General features: G+C 47.9%; 1 protein-coding gene across 1 annotated transcript in view; it reads right to left on the bottom strand.

The window, feature by feature from the left end:
- Positions 1-970: 970 nt before the first annotated feature.
- PAFAH2 (platelet activating factor acetylhydrolase 2) overlaps positions 971-21,659 on the bottom strand; it is a 32,724-nt gene continuing 12,035 nt past the window's right edge. The window contains exons 5-11 of the mRNA XM_037032745.1: positions 20,419-20,487; positions 19,910-20,051; positions 18,570-18,683; positions 15,161-15,252; positions 13,581-13,751; positions 11,448-11,602; positions 971-5,441 (exon numbers count right to left, since the gene is read on the bottom strand). Of these exons, the coding sequence (XP_036888640.1) occupies positions 5,347-5,441; positions 11,448-11,602; positions 13,581-13,751; positions 15,161-15,252; positions 18,570-18,683; positions 19,910-20,051; positions 20,419-20,487 (838 nt within the window). The 3' untranslated portion in view covers positions 971-5,346. The remainder of the gene's footprint in view (positions 5,442-11,447; positions 11,603-13,580; positions 13,752-15,160; positions 15,253-18,569; positions 18,684-19,909; positions 20,052-20,418; positions 20,488-21,659) is intronic.

The raw sequence follows: 21,659 nt of genomic DNA, 5'->3' as shown, positions 1-21,659 counted from the left end.
CACATCTATAGTTTGGGAAGCTGAGGTCAGGAGAGGAAAAGCATACACACAAGGTCACAGGTTGAGCGACAGTGAGAGTTGGGAGAAGAACCTGGGCTCCGATCAGTTTGTTCTTTCCATTCGACCAGCTTGCCAGGCTGGTGTTTTGATATAAAAGTGCTCTATCAGGAAGACCTGGCAGCAGAACGCAGCAGAAAGGAGAAATTAGGGTCCAGGAGGCTGTAAACGTGGTTACAGGGGTGAGGTGATGGGAGGGACTAGACTCGAGTGAAACGGAAAGGGTGGGCTGTGGGAGAGAACCACCAATTGGGGAGAAATGGAAGAACTTGGCAAGAAATCAAATATGGCAGTGAGGACGAGAGCCGTGCAGAGGTAATTTGCAGGCCATTCTCCAGTCTGGGAAGTTTCTCCTGAGGTCATGGGGTACTTTACCGCCCCCACCCCCTGCCTTCACCCCACCTTAGGGGCAGCAGACAAGAATGAACACAACTAGCCCCTCTACAGATGCCCTATCCCGGGGTCCTCTTCCCCTTGGCCAACCCCACACCAACCTTTCCCTTGGACCCTCCCATTCCCCATTTTGGGACCTGTGGTTCACTTCCGGTGCACAGACACGTGTGTTCAGGTGATCAGGTGTGAAATTAAAGCTGAAACCAGAACCTAGGAGTGCAGACTTTTCCTGGTGGTGAAGAAAGCCTACAAAGCTAGAGCAACAGTGTGGATTTTGACCTTGGATGGGAAAAGCAGGAAAATGAGAGCAAATGGAATGGAAAGACTCTCTCTTCATCTAGCTCCGCCCTCACACAGTGGTACCAGTTGAGCGACAGTTTTGCAGGCTTCCCGTGAGGGAGGGAACTGTGAAACAGACGCTGGAATGGGAACTGAGACCGAGACCATCTGGGGCCATTGAGGATAAGGGCAAATTATATCTCACCTTATAGGTACGTAAGGAGACCAAATGAAACAATACTAGTAAAAATAGTTCATGTTTAATAACCCCTTAGGGTAGACACCGTGCTAAATGCTTTACATGCATTATTTCAATTATTACAACTCTAAGAGGTAAATACTACTAGAATTTCCATTTTACAAATGGGCAAATTGAAGCCCACATAAGTTAATTAGCATAAGTTACAAGGAAAATAGTGTTGGCGTTGTCTGACTTCAAAAACCATGTTCTCAATCCCTGAACCGCTTGCTTCATCCATGAATCAACAGAACACCTGACCCCAGTCCTTGGTGACGCTCAATTCTCTCCAACCCACTTCTCGGTAGTGCTAAAAATGCCACTGACTCTCAATACAATTCATATAGAAACTGCTGCAGAATCTGACATTCTTGATTCCATCCATCATGAAATTATATTCCTTATACCCTGAGAGTTTAAACAGACGGGAAGGGGCAAAACCAGGTATATGCATTAGGTAGCATGGCCCAATTGACTAAAAGTTTGGATTTTGACACCTAAATCCCAGCTTTGCCAAATTCTTGCTGTGAGAGCTTGATCAAATGACTTCTCTAAAGCTGCCTCCTCATACACAAAAATGAGACTCATACCACCTGACCTCATGGGGTTCCTGCAAACGCAAATGAGACAAAGCGTGTAAGCACTGAACATAGTCCCTGATACGTAGTAAGGGCCTAATCAGTGTTGGTTATTACAGCCATCACCATTGTAGTCGTCGTCATCGTCATTTTGTCAAGCAGCTATGGCCAAGAACACTTGGCCTTTGCATCTGGCTGTGATGGGACAGAAAGTGAGCTTCCTAAATAAGGATCGGGTCCTGAGTACAGAGTTAGGCCTGTCCTGTCCTTCTATCACTTTGCAGGCTGAGGGGGCAGGGGTGCCCCAGAAGAAAAAGGGGGCAAATAAAGGTCCCCACAAGGCCAACACGTGCAGATGGATTCCATCAGTTGACATTTCAAGAGCCCAGCAGACTTCCTGAGGAAGGGCAGGAGGGCAGCTGTGTCGGGACACACACTAGGAAGGGGCTTGGGGGCTGTGTTGGGAGCCTCAGCCCGATGCTCCCGGGGCGTGGGAGGGATGGGAGTCTCACTCCGTCTGCATTCACTCACCCGCTCCCTAACTGAAGCGCCATTCCCTGCACAGGAACCTCACGATACTCCACTAGCGGGCCTCCCCGAGTTCAGTTTTATAATGGGATGGGAACACGATGCAAAGGAACCCAAGACATCTTTGCTTCTCAGAAGGATTCACTAGAGTGCAGTCTATCAACAGATGACAGTTAACACGCAGGCCTGTACTGCCTGTCTAAAGGCCATTTATCTGGTGTCCTTCAAGTCCCTGGAAGTCAACCAAAAACCAGCGCACAGGGCCAAAAAGCCTTGTTATACCCCTTCTGAGCAGTCAAAGGAAAGGTTACAATTTCTAAGCACCAAAGGCAGCACATTTTAGTTGCAGGGGAGTCCCTAAAGCCCTTTCTCAGTAACTACCTGATTTTACTTTAGATGGTTGTAAATACTGCCACTGATCAGAAGTAATAAGCCTGAGTGAATGGGGAGAGCTGCTGGGACTGGCACACACTGAAGGCAGCGAAGAGTGATGGCCGGCTGCCTGACCACGAGGGAGGCGATACAAACTATGAAAGGCAATCAAAAGGACTAAGACGACAGCTGCTGGGGGCTGTGTAACATAGGTGTAAATAGCTATCCAGCAGCTTCACCGCTCTGACCTTAGGCCTGGTCACAGACATTTTGGCTCTCTGGGATTGCGATGGGATGTCTGGGGTGGCCAGGCAACTTGCTTTGGCCAGTCATGAAGTGTGGATGGAAATAATGAGTGTCACTTGTGGGCAGCAAGCTTCCCCCTGCTCTCTCCCAACACTTCCAGACTGTGGACGCTCGGCCAGCCTGAGTCCCCAAGTGAAGATAAAAATGACACAGAGGAGGGCCTCCAGGTGACCCACAGAGGACAAGCAGCATGGGGAAGAAAGAAACTCCTGTTGCTTTTCGGGGTTGCTTGTTACTACCATATAATCCACTCTATCCTGGGTGAAACATCCTAAAAAGTTAAATGAAGCTGGTTCACATTAAGAATTGCATGCATTATCTTTTTTGGTAAATTACCATTCAAAAGAGTCAAAGTTAATCTTTTGTGGCTCAAAGGACAACTTCTGGTCATAGGGAAAACTCACTTACTCTAATGCTAACGGATAAACGAGTCACTGCCAGAATACAAACTGAGCTGGAACAGGGACAGATCCAGTTTCCAAGCAACTCCTGTCTCCAGGGAGGCTCCAGTCTACAAAATACCCACGCATTAGGTACGGGTCTAAGGTAGAAAGAAGCTGGGTCCTGTGCCAAAGCTGACAGAACTCTGGCACCTTCGGAACCAGTGCAGGCACAAGGGGTCGCACCCACTGCTTCTGTGAGTGCCGAGGGCCATGGACCTCCGGTGCGGGTTGGAAGGCCCGATTACGTACCTGTCCGCACTCTCACAGAAAATCCATCATGTTGTTGAGTAAGCCAACAACTTCAGAACATAGTCTTTTCAAGCATATAAGGAACATTTACAAAACTGATCTCATACTGGGCCAACAAGCAAGTTTCAGGATGAAAACCACATGGGTCATTTTCTCTGACCAAAAGCAATTAGGCTAAAAAACAATAGCTACAGAATAACTGGGAAAATCTTATATATTTGGAGAGTAGGAAACATACTTTTAAATAACCCATATGCATACACACCCTCTCACTTAATCCTCTTAACTATTCATACTGAAGACCCCCATCTTAGAAATGCAGGAACCAATACTGGAAAGAGAACGCAACTTTCTCAAATTTACCCCATCACAGTGAAACCAGGCCTTGAAGCCAGCCTGTACACCTCTAAGCGCTCAGGGCTTTAATGACATTCTCAGTCCCATGTCCCACTGGGGTCACAGATCCTCCCAGGGTTCACGGCCTCCATGGACCTGAAGTTTCACTTCTTAGCACAACTGTTGAGAGGCAGGAAACCTAGTCACAGCTTGTGGTGGTGGCGCTGACCTTGGACCTGTGGTGGGGAGATACATTTCCCTTTGGATCTTGCCTTCTCTGGGGTCCTCTATCTGAACTGAGGTAATACGTCTAGAGTAGTGGAGAGGGTTGTTTCAGGTCGGTCTTCCCAGGCAGCTTTGAACTAGATCACCAGGAAGACTTCCTTTCCTTTTAAAGTTTTTTTCCCCACATGGGCACAAGTAGTAAGCGAACAAAGAAAGACAGAAGGAAACGTTACTGCCAGATGGCTCCCCATCTCGCTCTAAAGCAGATTAAACAGAGAATATTCCAACATATCATTAAGCAAACATGAGTATCAATATCATTCATATTATAAATGGAACCGAATAAAAATTCAATCTATATCTTGACTTAAATTTGGGCTAGGGCCTCAGAGCCAGAGAACAGACAACTCACAGCACCCTGATTCTGAGCACACTGCGGGGAGACGCATGACATCTGAGGTAAGAGGGAGACCACTGCATTCCTGGACCTCCCAGGGGTGGCCTCCTGAACTCTGGCTGACCAACCTCCCCACCTCTGGGGCAAGGGCCTGTTCAAATGCCTACTTAACAGTTATTCTATCTTCTCCAACTCAACCTACTTCTGTCAAGATACATTTTTAGCAGAACTCCCAGACATTCAGAGCTTCTGCAGCCCCCCACTCTGTACCTCGGCCTTTCTCCCTGTGTTATGAGGACAATGCTGTCTGCTCTCCTCCGTGGGCTCACAGGGGTATCTTAGCCCAGACCAAGTGCCCAGGACTATGTTTCATGCATTGAGAAGGCTTGAAAATAAACACAAAATCTGATGGCGGTCCATATCCTAGAAAGTGACCTCAAGTGCTGAGAACTGGCCAAGTGGCCCCGGGGAGGGAGAAGGCTGAGAGATATGAAGAGAGGGCCAGGTTAGGCAGAAGGTCCCGAAGGTAGGAATTTTCACCCCGTCGTCCCTCAGCTTCAGTTCTTCCCCTGCAGAAGCCACGCTGGCCCAAGGTGAGGGCGTAGCTCGCTGGGTTAATAGTGCTCGCAGTGCTCGGCTGAGAACTCGGGTGCTCCTCAGCCCCCCGCCCCACTGCTCGTTCCCTTCACCACCAGGGCTGGGGCCCCAGAAAGTCAGTGTGCTCATCGATAAGTGATCCAAGCCCCACCATGAATTTAAGATCAACTAGTCCGAGATCAAAGTACCCAGTTATCCAATCAGCAGTGTTACAATACCCTTTTGAACGGTGAAGAAGGGCCAGATCGACCACTTCCTGATAGGAAGACCCCATACAGGCAGACCCCAAATGGGAATTCAATTCAGCTTCTCTCCCATTTGTGACCTTTTACAAATGGCCAGTTGTGCCTAAAGGCTGGACAGATGGTGTGGGGCCCCTGGGGTGAGGGATGGTCCGATGCCTTCAAGGAGGTTGTTCCACTGGTCATAGTTCTCTTTCAGGTCTGGAAAAAACAAACAGGAGGTGAGGTGAACCACTGTAAGGTGAGGCCCGAGAGCACCTCCCAGAGATGTCGTGGGCCATCCCGGAGACGGGAGCGCCAGGGACACTGACTGCGCTGCTCGTGACGGTGGCAGCACAATGCTAAGTTTTATTTATTCAGTGCCTTTATAAAGGTGCTTCATAAAAGACTTGCTTCATTCATAATAACTCAATAATAATAATAATAACAATAAGTAACATTTATTGAAGAATAACTCATTTAGGAACTGTGCTTAACATGTACTGCTTCATTTAATTTTCATAATATTCCAATAAGCTAAGTACTGTTATTAGCCCTACTTTATGTTTGAGAAAACTGAGGCTCAAAGAAGCTATCTAATCCATCCAAGGCCATTGCAGTAGGTAAGTGACAGAGACAGACTTCACGCCCTGGTCAGAAAGGGTGAGAAACGGAAGGCCTACTTCCAGGCTCAGGGATGGGGCTGAGCAAGAAAAAGTCCTTTGCGCGCCAGCCAGTGGATGCAAATCCAGCGCCACCTCAGCGACGGGCAGAAGGGACAGCGTGGCAGCATCATGAAGCAGTGTGACCGTGGGTATGGTTTAAGAGAGGGCCCTGCGGCCGTGGGTGGATGGGACTGACTACATGGTAAAACAGTCAGAAGGGGTCCATGGCCTCAGGCTGAGGGAGCAGGGCGCAGCCGGGCCGGCAAATGATGTCCTTGTTCACAACAAACAAAACCCAGGACAGAGGACAGGGACCACTCTCCTTCATCTTTGGATCCCAGTGCCCGCACAGAATGTGGCATGGAATAGGTCCTTAACAAGTACGTGCTGCATATTCAATAATTCAAAAAATCCTGAGCACACTCATAATGGTTCCCACAAGTCCGTCCACAAAGAGAAATCCTCATCTTCTCAGAGCTCACAATCTAGCACGCAGAGATAACAATAAACAGTTAGTTACATAGGATGTGAAGAGGTGATAAGTGCTATGGGGAAAAAAGAGCTAGATAAGAGAAACAGCGGTGGTGGCCAGGGACAGAGGTGAGGGGACGTAGGCAAGGTCCAATGTTGTACAAAGGCTGGTCAGGGTGGGCCTTGCTGGAAGCGTGAGATTCGAGCAAAGACTTGAAGGAGGAGGGAGTGGGCCATGAGACCGACCGCACAGGAAATAGGTTCCAGGAGGTGGGAACAGCACCGCAAAGGCTTGAGGCCAGAGTGTCCCTGGAACGTCGGGGGCTTGTGCAGCGGGAGTGAAACAGGCCAGGGGCAGAGCAGCGGGAGAGGTGGGGAAGGACCGGAGGGCCACGTCATTTGGCGTATCAGGACAACGGAGGAGGTTGGCTTTGACGTTTGGAGAAACGGGGGGGTCACCGCAGGATTCTGAGCAGAGGAGTGACAAGATCAGACACACTTTGTAACAGGGTCACTCTGGTTGCACTGTTAGGAAGACTGTGGAGGGGGCAAAGGTGGCAGCAGGGAGACCAGTTAGGAAACTGACAGTAATTTTAATTTAGGTGCAGGATGCTTTGCACAGGATGGTAGCTGTGGGGCGAGGAAAAGTGATTAGATTCCATATATATTCTTTTTTTTTAGATTTTATTTATTTATCTTTATCTCTAGAGGGGAAGGGAAGGAGAGGGGGAGAGAAATATCAATGTATGGTTGCTTCTCGTGAGTCCCCTGCTGGGAACTGGCTGCAACCCAGGCATGTGCCCTGACTGGGAATCGAACTGCGATTCTAGATTCCATATATATTCTGAAGATAGGGCCAACAGGATTTTCTGAGGACTGGATGGGAGGCATAAGAAAAGAGACACAAACGAGGACTTTGGCTTAAGTAACTAGAAGGATGCAGTGACTACTGGTTGAGAAGGGAAAGACTGCAGTTTAGGCCAGTTTTCGTCTGTGGTGCCAATGAGTAGTGGTGTCTGTAGTAGTGGGTTATACAAATCTGACGGTCACGGAAGAGATCAAACCGGAGATACAGAGGTGGCACCAGGCCAGACAGCTGGAGAAGAGATCCACACACTCAGCCCCGAGGCAGACGGAGGAGGAGCGGATCCTGAGCCAGGAGAACATCCACACTGTGGTGTCTCGGAAGGACGGCATCACTGACTCTGGCAGGAGCTGCTGAGTCCCACAGAGATGGGCAGTGAGAGCTGGCTGTGGGAGCTGGCTGTGGAAGTCGCTAGCAACCCTGACAAAAGCACTCTGCATGAAGAACTAGGATGCAAAAGCCTGGCTGGAAGGGGTTTAAGAGAGAATGAGAAGAGAAGAAGCAGAGAAAGCAAAGACAGACATTCTTCTGAGAAGTTTTGCTGTTAGGAAAAGAGGATGGCAACTGACAGGGTCAAGAGAGATTATTTTTTAAAAGAAATTTCAGCCTGAACTGAACCAGTAGAAAGGAAAAGAACTGATGATCTAAGAAGGTAAAGAGAAAAGAATTGCCTGCACAGCCATCTCAAGTGGACAAAGGGGAGGAAGTCTGGTGTACAGCTGGAGGGGTTGGCCTCAGGGAACTGAGCAGGGAATGTTAGTGACCAGACAGAAAGCTGAGCACAGGCACGAAGGTGGGCAGACTAGTGCCGTATTCCGAGGAAGTGCTGATTGCTTCCCTTTTCTCGGTGAAGAGGGAGGCACAGCTGATCAGCTGGGAGGCAGGAAAGGGGAAGAGGCGCTGGAGGTTTGAAGAGAAAGGGGAAGGTGTGAAAGTCTTCCAGGAGAGCGGGAGAGAGGATGCATGGGTGGGGGCAGGAGCAGCACGCAGTTAATATGAAAGAAGCACCCTTCTTCTCAATGGAAGATAACATCCCTGTGTCGGCCGAATGCGTTCTCAGGGGTATATTTCAGGAGTGGTGAGAGGCTCAGTGGAGCCACCTACAACCGGTCTTAGTTTCCTTCCCCTGTTGGCGATGTGCCGTGTGGCCACCAAAACGCTTTTCTCTCTGCGAAGCTAAGGGACCCAACGGAGAGCCTCTGCCTTTTTTCAGCTTTGTCTTACCTCTCATCACCCAGACACTTACTCCAAGAGCATCCTACCTGGGCTCTCTGCCCCCCGCACCCGCCCCGCCTCACCATCCTCCGTGATGCAGCCAGACTGGAAGTTCGAGTCTAAGCATGACATTCCCCTGCTTGGAACCCAAGGACTCTCACTGCCATGGCATAAAATTCACATTTATTTCAGCAAATACATGGGCTTCTGGATCCGGCTTCTACACATTTCTCTACCTTCGTCTTCCCACAATTCACTATCCTGAACTCCAGATACACTGAACAGTTTCCCAACACCGACCAGGCCTGCAAAAGCCTTTGTGCCTTCTGTCTAGAAGACCCTTGCCCCTTCCCTGCCTGGCAAACCCTGCTCATTGGTTAAGATGAAAGACAAGAATTGCTTTGTCTAGGGAGGCTCCTGTCCCAGCTGTCCTTTCCTTCCTGTCAGAGTTAGGTGCCCATCCTCTGTGTCCCCCAAGACTGACTGCATCATTGGTCATCAGAGTCACTGGCAGAACAGTACAGCAATTAAGCGCATGGGCTTTGTAACGAGACAGCGTGGGTTGCATTCTGGCTTTACTACTTAGTAACCAGATAACTGTGGACAAATTACTGAAATGTCCTAAGCTTCACTATCGTCATCTGTAAATTGGAGCTAATAATAAATTACCCACTGGAAAAAAGCTGTCTTCAGGACTACACTAAAGTACTGAGTGGAAGGCCTGGTACAAAGCAAGTCCTCAGCGAGTACTTCCTTCAGTCTAAGACTCCCCCCACCCTCCACCTCCTCTTCTGCTGGTCTCCGGTAATGAGTATCTTAGCTCAGCAGACGCTGCCTCGAAGGGAGTTCAATTGTGCCCTGGAGGGCTACTCTGCATCTTTAGCTCCTACCCAACCATACGGTGCCTAAGAGGAAACAGGGAAAGTAGGCTGAGGACTGTGTAGTCAGGCCCCTTGAGAGTCTTGAGACATGGATGCACTCCTCTCCTCCCAGCTGATGAGAATGATGCTCTGCCTCAGACTGTACGGGCTCGGTTGTCTGGAGCGTCATCCCGTAACCGAAAGGTTGTCAGTTCCATTCCTGGTCAGGGCACAAACCTAGGTTGTAGGTTTGATCCCCAGTCTGGATATACGGGAGGCAACCAACTGATGCTTCTCTCTCACATTAATGTTTCTCTTTCCCTGTGTCTCTCTCAAAGCAATTAAAAAATGCCCTTGGGTGAGGATGAAAAAAAGAATGACACTCTATGATCTCGATGACACCTACACTCCCTAAACCCGGGCTGGTATAATGGCTGATGATAAGCAAGATGAAATGAACAGGCAACAGGCATAAATATAAAAATGCAAATTTAGGTTAAAAAAGCCAATACTTTTATAATAGGACAGATATGCTTTAAAAGAAAACCCAATCCAAACCAAAATTTTTGGGCACTTGTTGAAAATGTTAACACACTCAGGCCATCCAACTAGTCGTCTAGTGTCCGGGACACAGAGGCGACAGTCCTGCTGTACAGGCACCATCAGACCAGATCAGGCACGTCCTATTTGAGTCAAGGCACCACACAGTAAAAGGCGCACCAGCAAGCAGTGCGTCCAAAGGTGGTAATAAATGGCAACGTGTGCAACTGTAGGGAAAAAGAGAGGGCAACCATGGACATTTAGCTTCATGAACAGGAAACAAAGTGGACACCACAGGTGACTTCCAATACCTGAAGAGCTGCCTGGCGTGTGGAAAGGGACTGAGGCTTCTCTGGGTAGCTCCTGAGGGGACAACCAGGGCGAGCTGGGAGGAGCTGCAAAGTATCAGATCTTGGTCTTAGGTTAGAGTTAGGTCAGACCTTAGAAACCCAGGCTGCCGGGTTCCTTCCTGAAGGAAGCTGCCCTAGGCACAGCGCCTGCTGAGGGACCAGCCTCGTGCAGACAAGGGAAGACCCTCCATTCTGACTGGAGCAGAAAGGGACATCTGATCAAGACAGCTCCAGGCCTAGGTTGGGCAGCGGCCTACGACGTGCGTTGGCAGGTAAAGATGAGCTGAGACAACAATTTGTCTATCTGGGGAATCTGGTCTCAGAAATCCCAGGAAATATGAGCAGCGGGAGCTGAAGATGGAAGGATGCCACAGGGTAGAGAGAACAAGCCTGGAGTGGTCGCACCAACTGAAGTTATAAGGAAGTTCTGAGGAAGCAGAAGCTATGAGTGAGCAGATGCTATCAGCAAGAGAAAAAATATGCAGTAGAAAGAAGAAAAATACAGAGCAGAGCAAAGAGAAACAGAGATGTCAGGAGAGGAAGAGGCACAGAGGCTGAACCCGGGAAAGACAGAGAAGTCAGTCCTGCGAGCCGCCATGGTTCCCGTGACTTTTTACTTCCATGCTGGCAAGGTGCACTTCCATAAACCACCCCCGCTTTTTTCTTGAGGTAAATCAGTGAATCTCTCTAGTCCTTGTAGCCCCCCAAAAAGCCTAGAGTATCAGCTCTTAAAACCATTAGTTTCCAGTGGTGGTGAGGGCCGACTCTCGTGGCAGCGCACCCCCCACGCTGCTTGACTGCGAGAGGACTGCTCCTAAGCATAGGAGGCTGGACCAAGGACCTTGCGGGCCTTGCCACCTCGCCGGTCTGTGATTTACGACATCAGTCATCATCCATGCTTGTTGAAGCACGTCTACCAATTTAACCCATTTGTCTTCACAACCTCCTGCACAACACAGGTGAGCGAGAACCAGTTAGGACAGAGGTAGTGGGCAGAGGGGGGAACGTTCCATCCACAACGAGGAAACCAAGGCTCAGAGAAGTGAAATGTCAAGGCGACGGCCATCTGGGTAGTACAAGGCAGAGTCAGGATCTCCAGGCTTTCAGATAAGTGTTCTTTCTGTAATTCTGTGTAACTCTCCCCTTCAGCCAGTGTCTTTTTGCCATGTATCTCCCTGATCCAAGACGTACCAGGACAGACCACTGTGCGTGGGAATCTAAGGGACCCCATGGCCGCCCATAAACCCCCGTTCTGTGCTTACCAAGGTGCTTCTGCAGGAAGGCCAACATGGCCCGCACCACAATCTCCTGACCCTCGTAGGGGTCCAAGCTCCCGTGGCTTTGAGGGGAGAAGAATTTACCAATCCAGTTCCTGGCCACAAAGGCAAAGTCAGTTTGACTCCGATGAACAGAACCACTAGAGGAGAAGAAAAACAAATAAATGGTAGGAGTCTGGAAGCTAGGGCACACCAATATTTGTTAAACACCTACTATGTGCTGGGTACTTTATGTGCATTATCTCATTTAATTTTCACAATAAGGGAAGAATATTCTCTTGTAAGGGAAGTATCATCCCGTTTGACAGAACCAGGAGAGAAATGATGTGTCCAAAGTCACACAGCTAGAAAGGGGACAGAGGGAGACTTTGAACACAGTGTGCTGGGCCTCAGAGCTGCCTCCACTCCGAGCCACAATGTGTGACAGTGCAGGGAAAGGCTGAGGTAGCTGGAGTGGGGACAGGGCCAAGAAGGCAGCATCTGCAGCACCCGCCACTCCTACGTTATTACAGACTGTAACGCCACGGCTGTTCCCTGGTGACTTCTGAACACTCGCAGAACAGATCAGCTCCTGTCTCCACAACTATACCAAACAGTAAACAGGGAAAAGGAGTTTAAGTGAGGTCAAATGCCTGTTGAAGAGGGTTTCCGGCTTAGAAGTTAGGTCCTCTGATAGCAAATACATTTAATGCAAAGTAAAATTCTCACCAGGTTCATTTTGGGCTAAATTACTTATAACTAAAATTACTAGTTAAATTGATGATGAAAGGAAAATCTAAACGCTAAATTTTGATGCCATGCCAAAAAAACCCCAAAACCCAAACCCTAACTTTTTTTAAAAAAGACTTCATTTATTTATTATAGACAGAGCAGAAGGGAGGGAGAAAGTGAGGAAGAGAAACATCAGTGTGTGGTTGCCTCTCAAGCGGGCCCCCTACACGGTACCTGACCTGCCCTGCAACCCAAGCACGTGCCCTGACTGGGAATCGAACTAGTAACCCTTTGGTTCGAAGGCTGGCACCCAATCCACTAAGCCACACCAGCCAGGGCCCAAACCCTAACTTTTAAAACATGTATTTTTTTAAGGTACGTGAAAAAGCATAAAGAAGAATATAATGGATACTGTAGTGTCCAGCACTGAGTTTAAGAAGGAATACATCTGTCCCAACTGCTCTCACCTCCTTTCCCTCCGGGGACACAACTGTCCTGAATCTGACTGGCTGGAGAAACTGCTAAGCAGTTTTCTGTTGCATGAATCAACATGAAAGGGGAGGGGCCAGCCCCACGGAAGAGAGCAGGGGCCAAGATGTGCAAGAGAAGAACCCGCTGGTAACTGACCAGATACCTAGCCTTCCTGGGCTGTGCATTTGGCATCTCAGCTGCGTGCGGGATTCCAAAGGTCTGGCCTGCAGGTACTTGCCGTTTTGCTAAAATATGGCCTGGAACCCTGGAAGCCTATGTGTTGTCAGGCTCACGTGCAGGACAGGGGCAAGTCAGAGACTTGTCAGGGAGCCTTCAGCCCCGTACCTGAAGCTCTGAGCCAATTCCTATGCATAGTACATTTCTTAAAATTACTCAGAGCTTTTCTCTGAAAAATGGCTTCTGAAAGTAAAACTATCTGAGAGTGCTGGTGATGGAAGTGAAGAGAATGTGGTTTCTCTTAGCCAAAATATAAATGGTTTTTGGAATATATCTGAATTTAGATAACCATGAAGGTCCTTAAAAATCAATCTTGTGAATATCAAAGGTCTGCCATAGGCACATTCTTCAAAAGACCCAGTAACATTCCCAAATGAGGTCAGAGATTTCCAAAGTCCACATAGAACCACAGGTCTGCCTCCCTAACATACAATCCTATATATCCTTTTCCCAGAACAGAACAGGTAAGTCCCGTCCCAAAGTCCTATACACTAGTGAAGAAATCCCTGTAGGTAGAACCAAGTGGGGAAAAAGAACAGATAAGAAATTCTAAAGGAAGTAAGATTTTGAAATTCAGGAAGCATTCAGGTATTCAATTAATAGGTGGAGCTTCTGGATAATCCAAAAGCAATTAAGGGAGCCGTAGCTGGCTGAAAAATGGAGAGGACACTGGAGACCATGACCTTGGGGTTTACTCACAGGACGGTTATGATCTTGGATTGTTCGTTTTGGGCACATATCTTCTTCATCAAGTTGACACTCTCCGCTGTCTGGAATTTCTCAGTATTGATGAAGAACACAGGGCCGCGGGCCTGCGGGTAAAAATCACGTTCCAGAGGAAACATCCAAGCATCCAGAGCCACAGCACACCTGGAACAGGACCAGACATTTGGAATTAATTGCCTTGCGGAAGCCGTCAGGGCAGCGGGGAAAGAGGCAGAGACCCTCCTTCAGTGGGGTAAAGGTTCCGAAAGCCAAGAAGCTACAAGGGTCCACACCCTACAGTTGGGATCTTGGATAGAGACCACTTTCACCTGTTGCCAAAGATCCTTCTAGATTTTAAACTCGCTGAGAGCAAGGATTGGACCTTCTCCTTCCCCTGGATCTACTCTTAGGCAGCTGCCTTCAGTTACACAGAATGGCACTTTATTCATCCAACTCATTGAGTATCAACTATGTGCTAAGCCCTGTGCGCTGGATATAGACAGATGACACGGTTCTTGCTCCCAAGGAGCTCCCAGTTAACAAGGGAAAAGAGAACAACTCGGCACCCTGACTGCACGAGTTGCTAGGTGAGCCCAAGGCATCTGTGGCAGGGGAGGTCAGGGAAGCCTCGATGGTGCCACAACTCAAAGATCTAGCCAGTTTGTCAAGCAGTAACTAAGGGTAAAACTAAGGCCCTAAAATAAGCCTCCCCCAACTCCCCACCCAGCCCCAATGCTTGTCTTCTCCACCTGAGCAAAGGATGATCAACTTCACTCAAATGATGGACACACAAATGAAAAACTGATTCCCCTCTTTCCTTCATCTCATCCACCATGTAGTCCTGAAAATTCTAAAACATATCCTGACTCCATTCACTTCTCTCCATCCCGCTACCTCCATCCTAGTGCAAACTATCATCTTGCACCTTGACTTTGAAATAGCCTCTTTCTAACTTGCCTCCTTGCTTTGTCTTGTCCTGCTACAATCCACAGTTCACACAATAGCCAGTGGGATCTTTTTTAAATTAAGTATAATTTTTTTCTCTGCCTAAATTCCTTTAGCGGTTTCTCATCAAACTGAGAATACAATTGAACTTCCTTATTCTGGCCAAAAGGCCCTGTGACCTGGCCACTTACCTCCCTCATCATCTCTCCAACCTCTTCCTTCTCTATGCTCCTTGCCTACTGACACAAGTTTCCTTCTACCCCAGGGCCTTTGCATTAGCTGTTCCCTCTGCCTAGAATGATCTTCCTTTAGAACTTTGTATGGATGGCTTCTCTGCCTTTTGAGTCTTGGCCTACGTCACTTTCTCAGAAAAGCTTCCAGATGCTCTAGCCTATCAGCCTATTTTATTTTCTTCACTGCACCTGGGTGCTGGGGGGTTGGTTATCTGTTAACTCACTTACTAGTCTGTTTCCTCCCACAAAGTCCATGAAATCAGAAACTTGTTTTTTGTTCACCACTGAATCCTCAGGCCTCAAAACAGTGTGTAGCACACAGGACTTGAGGGACACATACGTGCTGACTGCATGGATGGGGTGTGGGGCTGACGACGGCCTTACTGGGAAACTCACCGGAACTGGGTCTCCTTGGCCAAAGCCAGAACAGCGGTGGCGCCCCCAAATGAATGCCCCATCACAGCCATGCAGCTCATGTCGATGCTGCCCTGAGAGGAAAGCAGACAACTTAGCCAAGTCGGCAAATGCAGAGTATTTTTTTTGAGGAATTCTTCAGGGGCAAGAGGAAGAAACAGCGAGACAATGATGCAGAAGCCCAATCCCGTGGGTGAGCCCTTCCCTACCGTCGGACTATTATGAACCTGCCCACTGGAGAGCAACCTGTCAGGCAATCCCTGGACTGAACAGCCTTCTGTAGGCAGGAATTCTAAAAACCACATTTTTCCTCTTTATTTTTGCAATCTCACCACCTACAGTACCTGGATTAGAGTAGACATTCAAATACTTACGAATAAATGAATAGATAAAAATGCGTGATTCCAACATGACCCATCTAAGAGCATAGTCAGAGCAAAACCTCTCCATCCTCTAGATCCCTGCCTTAAAACTGGTCCAGCGGGATGACACACGCACCAGGTCCAGGACAGGGTGGGTGCTCCCGCTGCCCGTCCGCTCTGCCCCAAGGCAAGGCCTGCTGGTGGAGAAGCCGTCGCAGGTGCTCCTTCCCCTGGATCTCTGTCCTGCTTTCACCCAGCAGAGTGAGTGTGCTCGCTCGCATATGCTCTGCTCGGATCTGCTTCTAGTTGTCTCTAGGAGCCTTCGGGGCACAGCAATCTAAAAAGCTGCTGCAGCTGTCTGCTAAGGGGCTTGGGAAATCTCTGTAGGCTCTGCCACCCATCCTCTGCCCTGAACCCTCGTTCTCCCCAGTTTCTATCCTAAGGCTTTATATTTAAATTCTCCCCCTTCGCTCAGTGCCTCCAGAAAAGCAACTCAGTAGGTGGCCTGTTCAGGTATCTTTAGAAGTTAATATATTGTAAAATCAAGAGTATATAGAGAAGTCTCCCACCTACGACATTCCCTTTCCACATAGTCCCCACTCCCTGCCCCCAAATGGGTAAGTTTCTTACATGTGTTTGCAGAGCTTACTAACACACATGTGGGTAAACATGAATATATACTTCCTCACTTTTTATGCGAGGGATACTGTGTTTTACCTTTTCGCATAATAATGTCAGTATATAAAGAGCTACATTTTTTACAGCTACATTTGATTTCACCATGGTACAGACAGCTAGTGATCACCAAATGTGTTCCTCTTCTCCCTGGACTCGCAGCTAGATTCTCCTTCTGGGCAGTTAGATGCGGCCTTGTGACCCAGTTCTAGCCAACAGAACGTGAGTGAAAGTGAAATCTCGACTTCAGGCCTAGTCCATACAGACTCTTTCGTACACATCTCCATGCCCTTTCCTGTTTCTGGCTTAATGTACACAGTGAAGCTGCATTTCACGAGCGGAAGAAGGCAGAGCTGTAAGATACGAGGAGCCTGGATCCCCGAGTCACCCCTGGCACGGCAGCACCCATTTTGGACTTTGTGTGGGAGAGAAATAAATTTCTATTGTGTTAAGCCAATGTGATTTGGGGTTTATGTATTACAGCAATTAGCATTACCCAAATGAATACATCCTTTGTTCCATAATCTGTTAAACTTGTTTCCTTATGGGTGAACATTTAGGATAATCTGTCAATCTTTTGCTATTACAAACAACACTGGAAGGAATGACCTTATGTATCTATCATGTTGCATATATACAGGTATCTGCAGAATAAATGTTCAGAAATGGAAATTGCTGGGTCAAAAAATACGTGCATTTGTACCACCATAGCTATTGCCAAACTGCCTCGAATGGAGCAATCTCTACTTTCATGGGCAATGTATCTGCTTCCCCACAGCTTGGCCAACAAGAATGAATACTCAGTTTTCAGACCTTACTCAATCTGATAGGTGAAAATTTATTTGGCCTTTTTTATTCTGTATTTTTCCAAAAGGCCACCTCTTAACTAACCCAACCACACTGTAGCCTGCCATTCCCCAGTGCGTCTCAAGCTCGCAGGCATACAGGCCTGGACTTCAGTGCCTGCAAACCCTGTTTCTCTGGTCGGGGCTGACAGACACACAAAACGGTTGGTAAAGCACTCCAGATTTTAGATTCTGCCTTACCTACTGGCCACTGAGGCAGATGCTTCTCCCTGAAGACTTTACCAGAGCCTTTAAAAGATATTTTCTAGCCCTGGTTGGTGTGGCTCAAGTGGACTGAGTGCTGGCATGCAAACCAAAGGGTTGCCAGTTCAATTCCCAGTCAGGGCACATGCCTGGGTTGTGGGCCAGGTCCCCAGCAGGGGCAGATGAGAGGCAACCACACACTGATGGCTCTCTCTCTCTCTCTTTCTTCCTTCTTTCCCCTCTCTCTAAAAATAAATAAATAAAATCTTTTTTAAAAAGGGTATTTTCTAAAGAGGCTTTGGGGCAGCATATAGCACCATCATGAGCTCCAAAAGCCCCAATTTAAATTTTAACTCTACTATTTACTCAGTTGTGTAACCTTGAGAAGATACTTAGCCTCTTAGATCCTTAGTCTCCTTCTGTGAAGAGATAATAACGCTTACGGAGTACATGCGTGTGAGGGGCTCTTACACAGTAAGTTCTCATGAAGCAGTAATTATTATTTTATATGTGTTTGTTAAGTGAAGAAAAAGACCACAATACAGCATCCATGAAATAACATTAACTGGAAGGGCAAATATCAAAATGTCAAAGTAATTCTGTTTCTTTTTTCTTTATGCTTTTATGTGGTTTCTTAGTTCTCTAAATAGAGCCTGAGCTACCTTTGGAATTAGAGGTGAAAAGACTGGGTAGGGGAGGAAAATGTACCTAATTGGCACCAAACTGCCAGGGCAGTTTCTAACCTGTTGGGAATTCTTGGGGTTCTCTTAAAGAAAGGAATTAGCCTGCACGCAGGGAACATGGGTTTTTTGCTGCCGGAAAGCCCTTCCTTTGGGGAAGGGACCATCATTCTCTCATCCATGTGGCCCTGTGGGGCTGTCAGAAGTGGGTGTGTAACCCAGGCCAGCCAATCAGGTCACCCCATCCCTCTGGCACGGTGATTGGCTCAGAAGGGGCATGTGACCCAAGCAGCCACAGCCTCCTCCAGATTAGTGGAAGCTAGTAGTCTCTTTTCCTTTTAAATCTGGAGCTGAGCTGAAACGGAGGCTTGGGCTACCAGCAACTAACTATTCTGGTGAGAATAAAGCCCACATGCACAGCAGTGCCAGGGCTTTGACGGCAATGTTTGAGGCGCTGGATCTGACTACGCTGGCTAAAAGCCAGTCTGCCTTTGGTCTTCCTAGTTATTTGAGCCAGTAAATTCTCTTTTGGTTTAAGCTAGTAAGTTAGGTAGGTTCCTATTACATGTAACCAAGAAAGTCCTGATGAATACATGAGCTCAGGTCATCCCAGTTGCTGTCATACCTTCAAGGTCACCAGATCCAACCCACCAGGCAAGACATTGAGGACCGTCTGCCCAGCAGTGACCTCTTGCAGGATCCTCAACACCCGCATACACTCATTGACCCGCTGATGCACCTGCAACAGAGACAGTCCCAAGTGGGAGCTGGAAATTTGCACAAACCATCCTGCGAGAAACTCCCTCCCCTACAGGCCAACACCGCATTCAGGGACAGTGTGCTCACCTCCACCTCCGCAAGCACCGCAAGCACTGTGGGCCCCACATGCTGAGAAAGCCTCAGCTACTTTTCAGCAACTCACCTACCCACCGCCTAATGGTGCAATGGAGTCAAACCTGCTCTTCACACTCTGTCTGTCTACCCATAGGGTTGTCAGGAGGACCAAATAAGACAATGTTATACAAACAAAAGGAGCCCTGGTCAGTGTGGCTCACTTGGCTAGAGCATCATCCTGTAAACTGAAGGGTGGTGGGTTTGATTCCTGGTCAGAGCACATACATAGGTGTAGTCCCCGGTCAGGGTGTGTATAAGGCAACTCCGGTCCGGCCATGTACGAAAGGCAACCAATTGATGTTTCTCCCCCACCTCCTCTCTCTCCCTCCCTTTCCGTCTCTCTAAAATCAATAAGCACGTCCTCAAGTGAGGATTTTAAAAAAAGAAAATAAGGGTTCTCTTATTATTAACCAGTATGAGATTCTACTTGCCCATTTATTGCACACACCTGTTTTTGTCTGCCCAGCACTTACCCATTCCACTTCTGTTACCCCTGCCTTTGAGGACTACCCCCCTCCCTACAAAAAGAAAAAATTTAATGATGTATTTCTGATGGGAACTTTCTGGATTGGCACTTTACGAGTCTCTCCCCAGAACTTTTCAAACTACAGCTTGCAGCAGGGGTGGGGGTGGGGGGAGCAACCTCTAAATAGTCCCCTTCTCTTGGATGACGAGGTCAAACATACGCGAATTCAGAGCTGTCAAGAACCGTGGTTCTAACTTCATAAAGTAAGCCAGTTTGCAGATGAGACCAACCAGCAGAGGACACAGGAATGGGAACGAAAAACAAACCCGAATGGCATTTGAGTCTGGTTCCAGGGGACTTGCCCTTTCTACAAGTCCACTTACATGAGCCAATCAATTCTCCTTTTTGCCTAGCAAGCTTAAGTTGGGTTTCTGTCACTTGCAATTACAAAGAATCTTGATTAATACCCTGTTTCTCCTTATTGATGTGACAAGCCCAGACTCACTAAGACTGAGATTTCAAGACAGAGGTTAGAGAAGTCTTCTCAGCGACTGCGGTACAAGGACGACAGGCTTACTCTTTTTCCCCGGTTGGCACAAGCGTACCTGGCAATTCCGAACATGAAATTCCTTCTCCCCTTCCTTAATTTGACGGTAGGGAATCCATTCCTCCTCCAGCAACTCGTTAGCGGTCTGGTTCTCTTCTGGGGCCCGCTTGCAGAAACACGTGGTCGCAGCTGACCCATCCCTGAAATACACACGCCAGCAGAGAGAAATCAGAAGACACCCTGAGCTTATTTCTCCCTTTACCAAATCCTCCTTTTCGGCCAAGACACTCTGGACCATCCTTTAGCTAACAGGGAAAAAGATCTGGAGGCATGGGTAGGAAAGTAGGAAAAACATGGATTTTGGAGACTGACCTGGGTTTGAACCCCAACTCAGCTGTGTCACTTTCAGCAAGTATAATAATTTAACACCTGGGAACCTTGCTTTGCTTACCTTTAAAATGGGCATGACACCTGCATGGTGGTTGTGAGGATCGGGGGACTAGCCTACACCCTAGCCCAGTGCGGGCACCCAATCCACGGTAGTGCCCTGAGGCTGACACCCCTCACCTGTGCTCTACCACAGCAACCACAAAGCCACGGGAGGCCAGCTCCATGCAGAAAGCTGAATACAGTGTCCTAGAGATTCCGGAAGAAACAGAGAAAAGTGATCAGAAAAATGGCCACCCCTAGTCCCCATACTAACCATACTCTGCTAGTGACCATCTCAAAAGATTGAACGGAGGAAGTTCCATTTGTAGAGGCCTTTCGGAAGGTGCTTTTATTCAGCCAGAATATCCTTGCTCTCACCAAGGCTCCAAATGTCATCCTCTGGGAAGCACGTACAAATTAATCCATGGTGTTTTCCCACCTCTACAGTGATTCTCATCACCACACATACCCCTCCAGCCCTGCAATAGTTTGGCTACTTCAGCAGTTGCATTTCTAAAAAAATTTTATTTATTTACTTTTAGAGAGGGGAAGAGAGGGAAAAAGAGAGGGAGAGAGACATCCATGTGCGGTTGCCTTTCGTACATCTGCACTGGGGACCTGGCCAGCAACCCAGACATGTGCTCTAGGCTGGGAACTCAACCAGCGACCCTTGGTTTGCAGGCCTGCATTCAATCCACTGAGCCACACCAGCCAAGGCAACAGCTGCATTTTTATTGTTATACTGCATGTCTCCCAAGTGAGTTGGTTAGCACCTTGAGGACAGGGACTCTGGCTATTTCTTTAACATGCAAATATGCATCTATGATTTAGCATGTGGAATTTCTGTCCATCCTCCAACTTTACAGGAAAAAGAAAAAGAACCATGGCAGACACTGCCAAGTGCCCATTCCAAACACCTTTCTTCCTCCCTCCTCAATAATAGAATCCGATTTTAAGTTAAAGACACCATCATATCAAGGTACGACATTTCCCAGCCTCCTCTCCAGCCAGGTTTGCCTGTGTGACTAAGTTCTAGCCCAGCAATCGAGATGCAATACTAACTTCAGTAATTTAAAATTGTATAGTAAATATGCTTTTAAAAGTTAAAAAAGGTGGAATTTTAATATTTAACCCAATGTAACCAACTATGATCACTTTAACAAATAATCAAAATTTAAAAAAATAATTTAGGCCCTGGCTGGTGTAGCTCAGTGGATTGAGCACAGGTTTCGAACCAAAAGGCCGCCAGTTCGATTCCCAGTGGGGGCACATGCCTGGCTTGCGGGCCAGGTCCCAAGTGTGGGGCGTGTGAGAGGCAACCACACACTGATGGCTCTCTCTCTCTCTTTCTCCCTCCTTTCCCCTTTCTCTAAAAATAA

This window comes from Sturnira hondurensis, unplaced genomic scaffold (assembly GCF_014824575.4).
Source record: "Sturnira hondurensis isolate 20B ecotype Veracruz unplaced genomic scaffold, ASM1482457v3 Scaffold0021555, whole genome shotgun sequence".
NCBI lineage: Eukaryota > Metazoa > Chordata > Mammalia > Chiroptera > Phyllostomidae > Sturnira > Sturnira hondurensis.
Note: the sequence above shows the minus strand (reverse complement) of the source record. Positions and strands in the feature narration are given on the sequence as shown.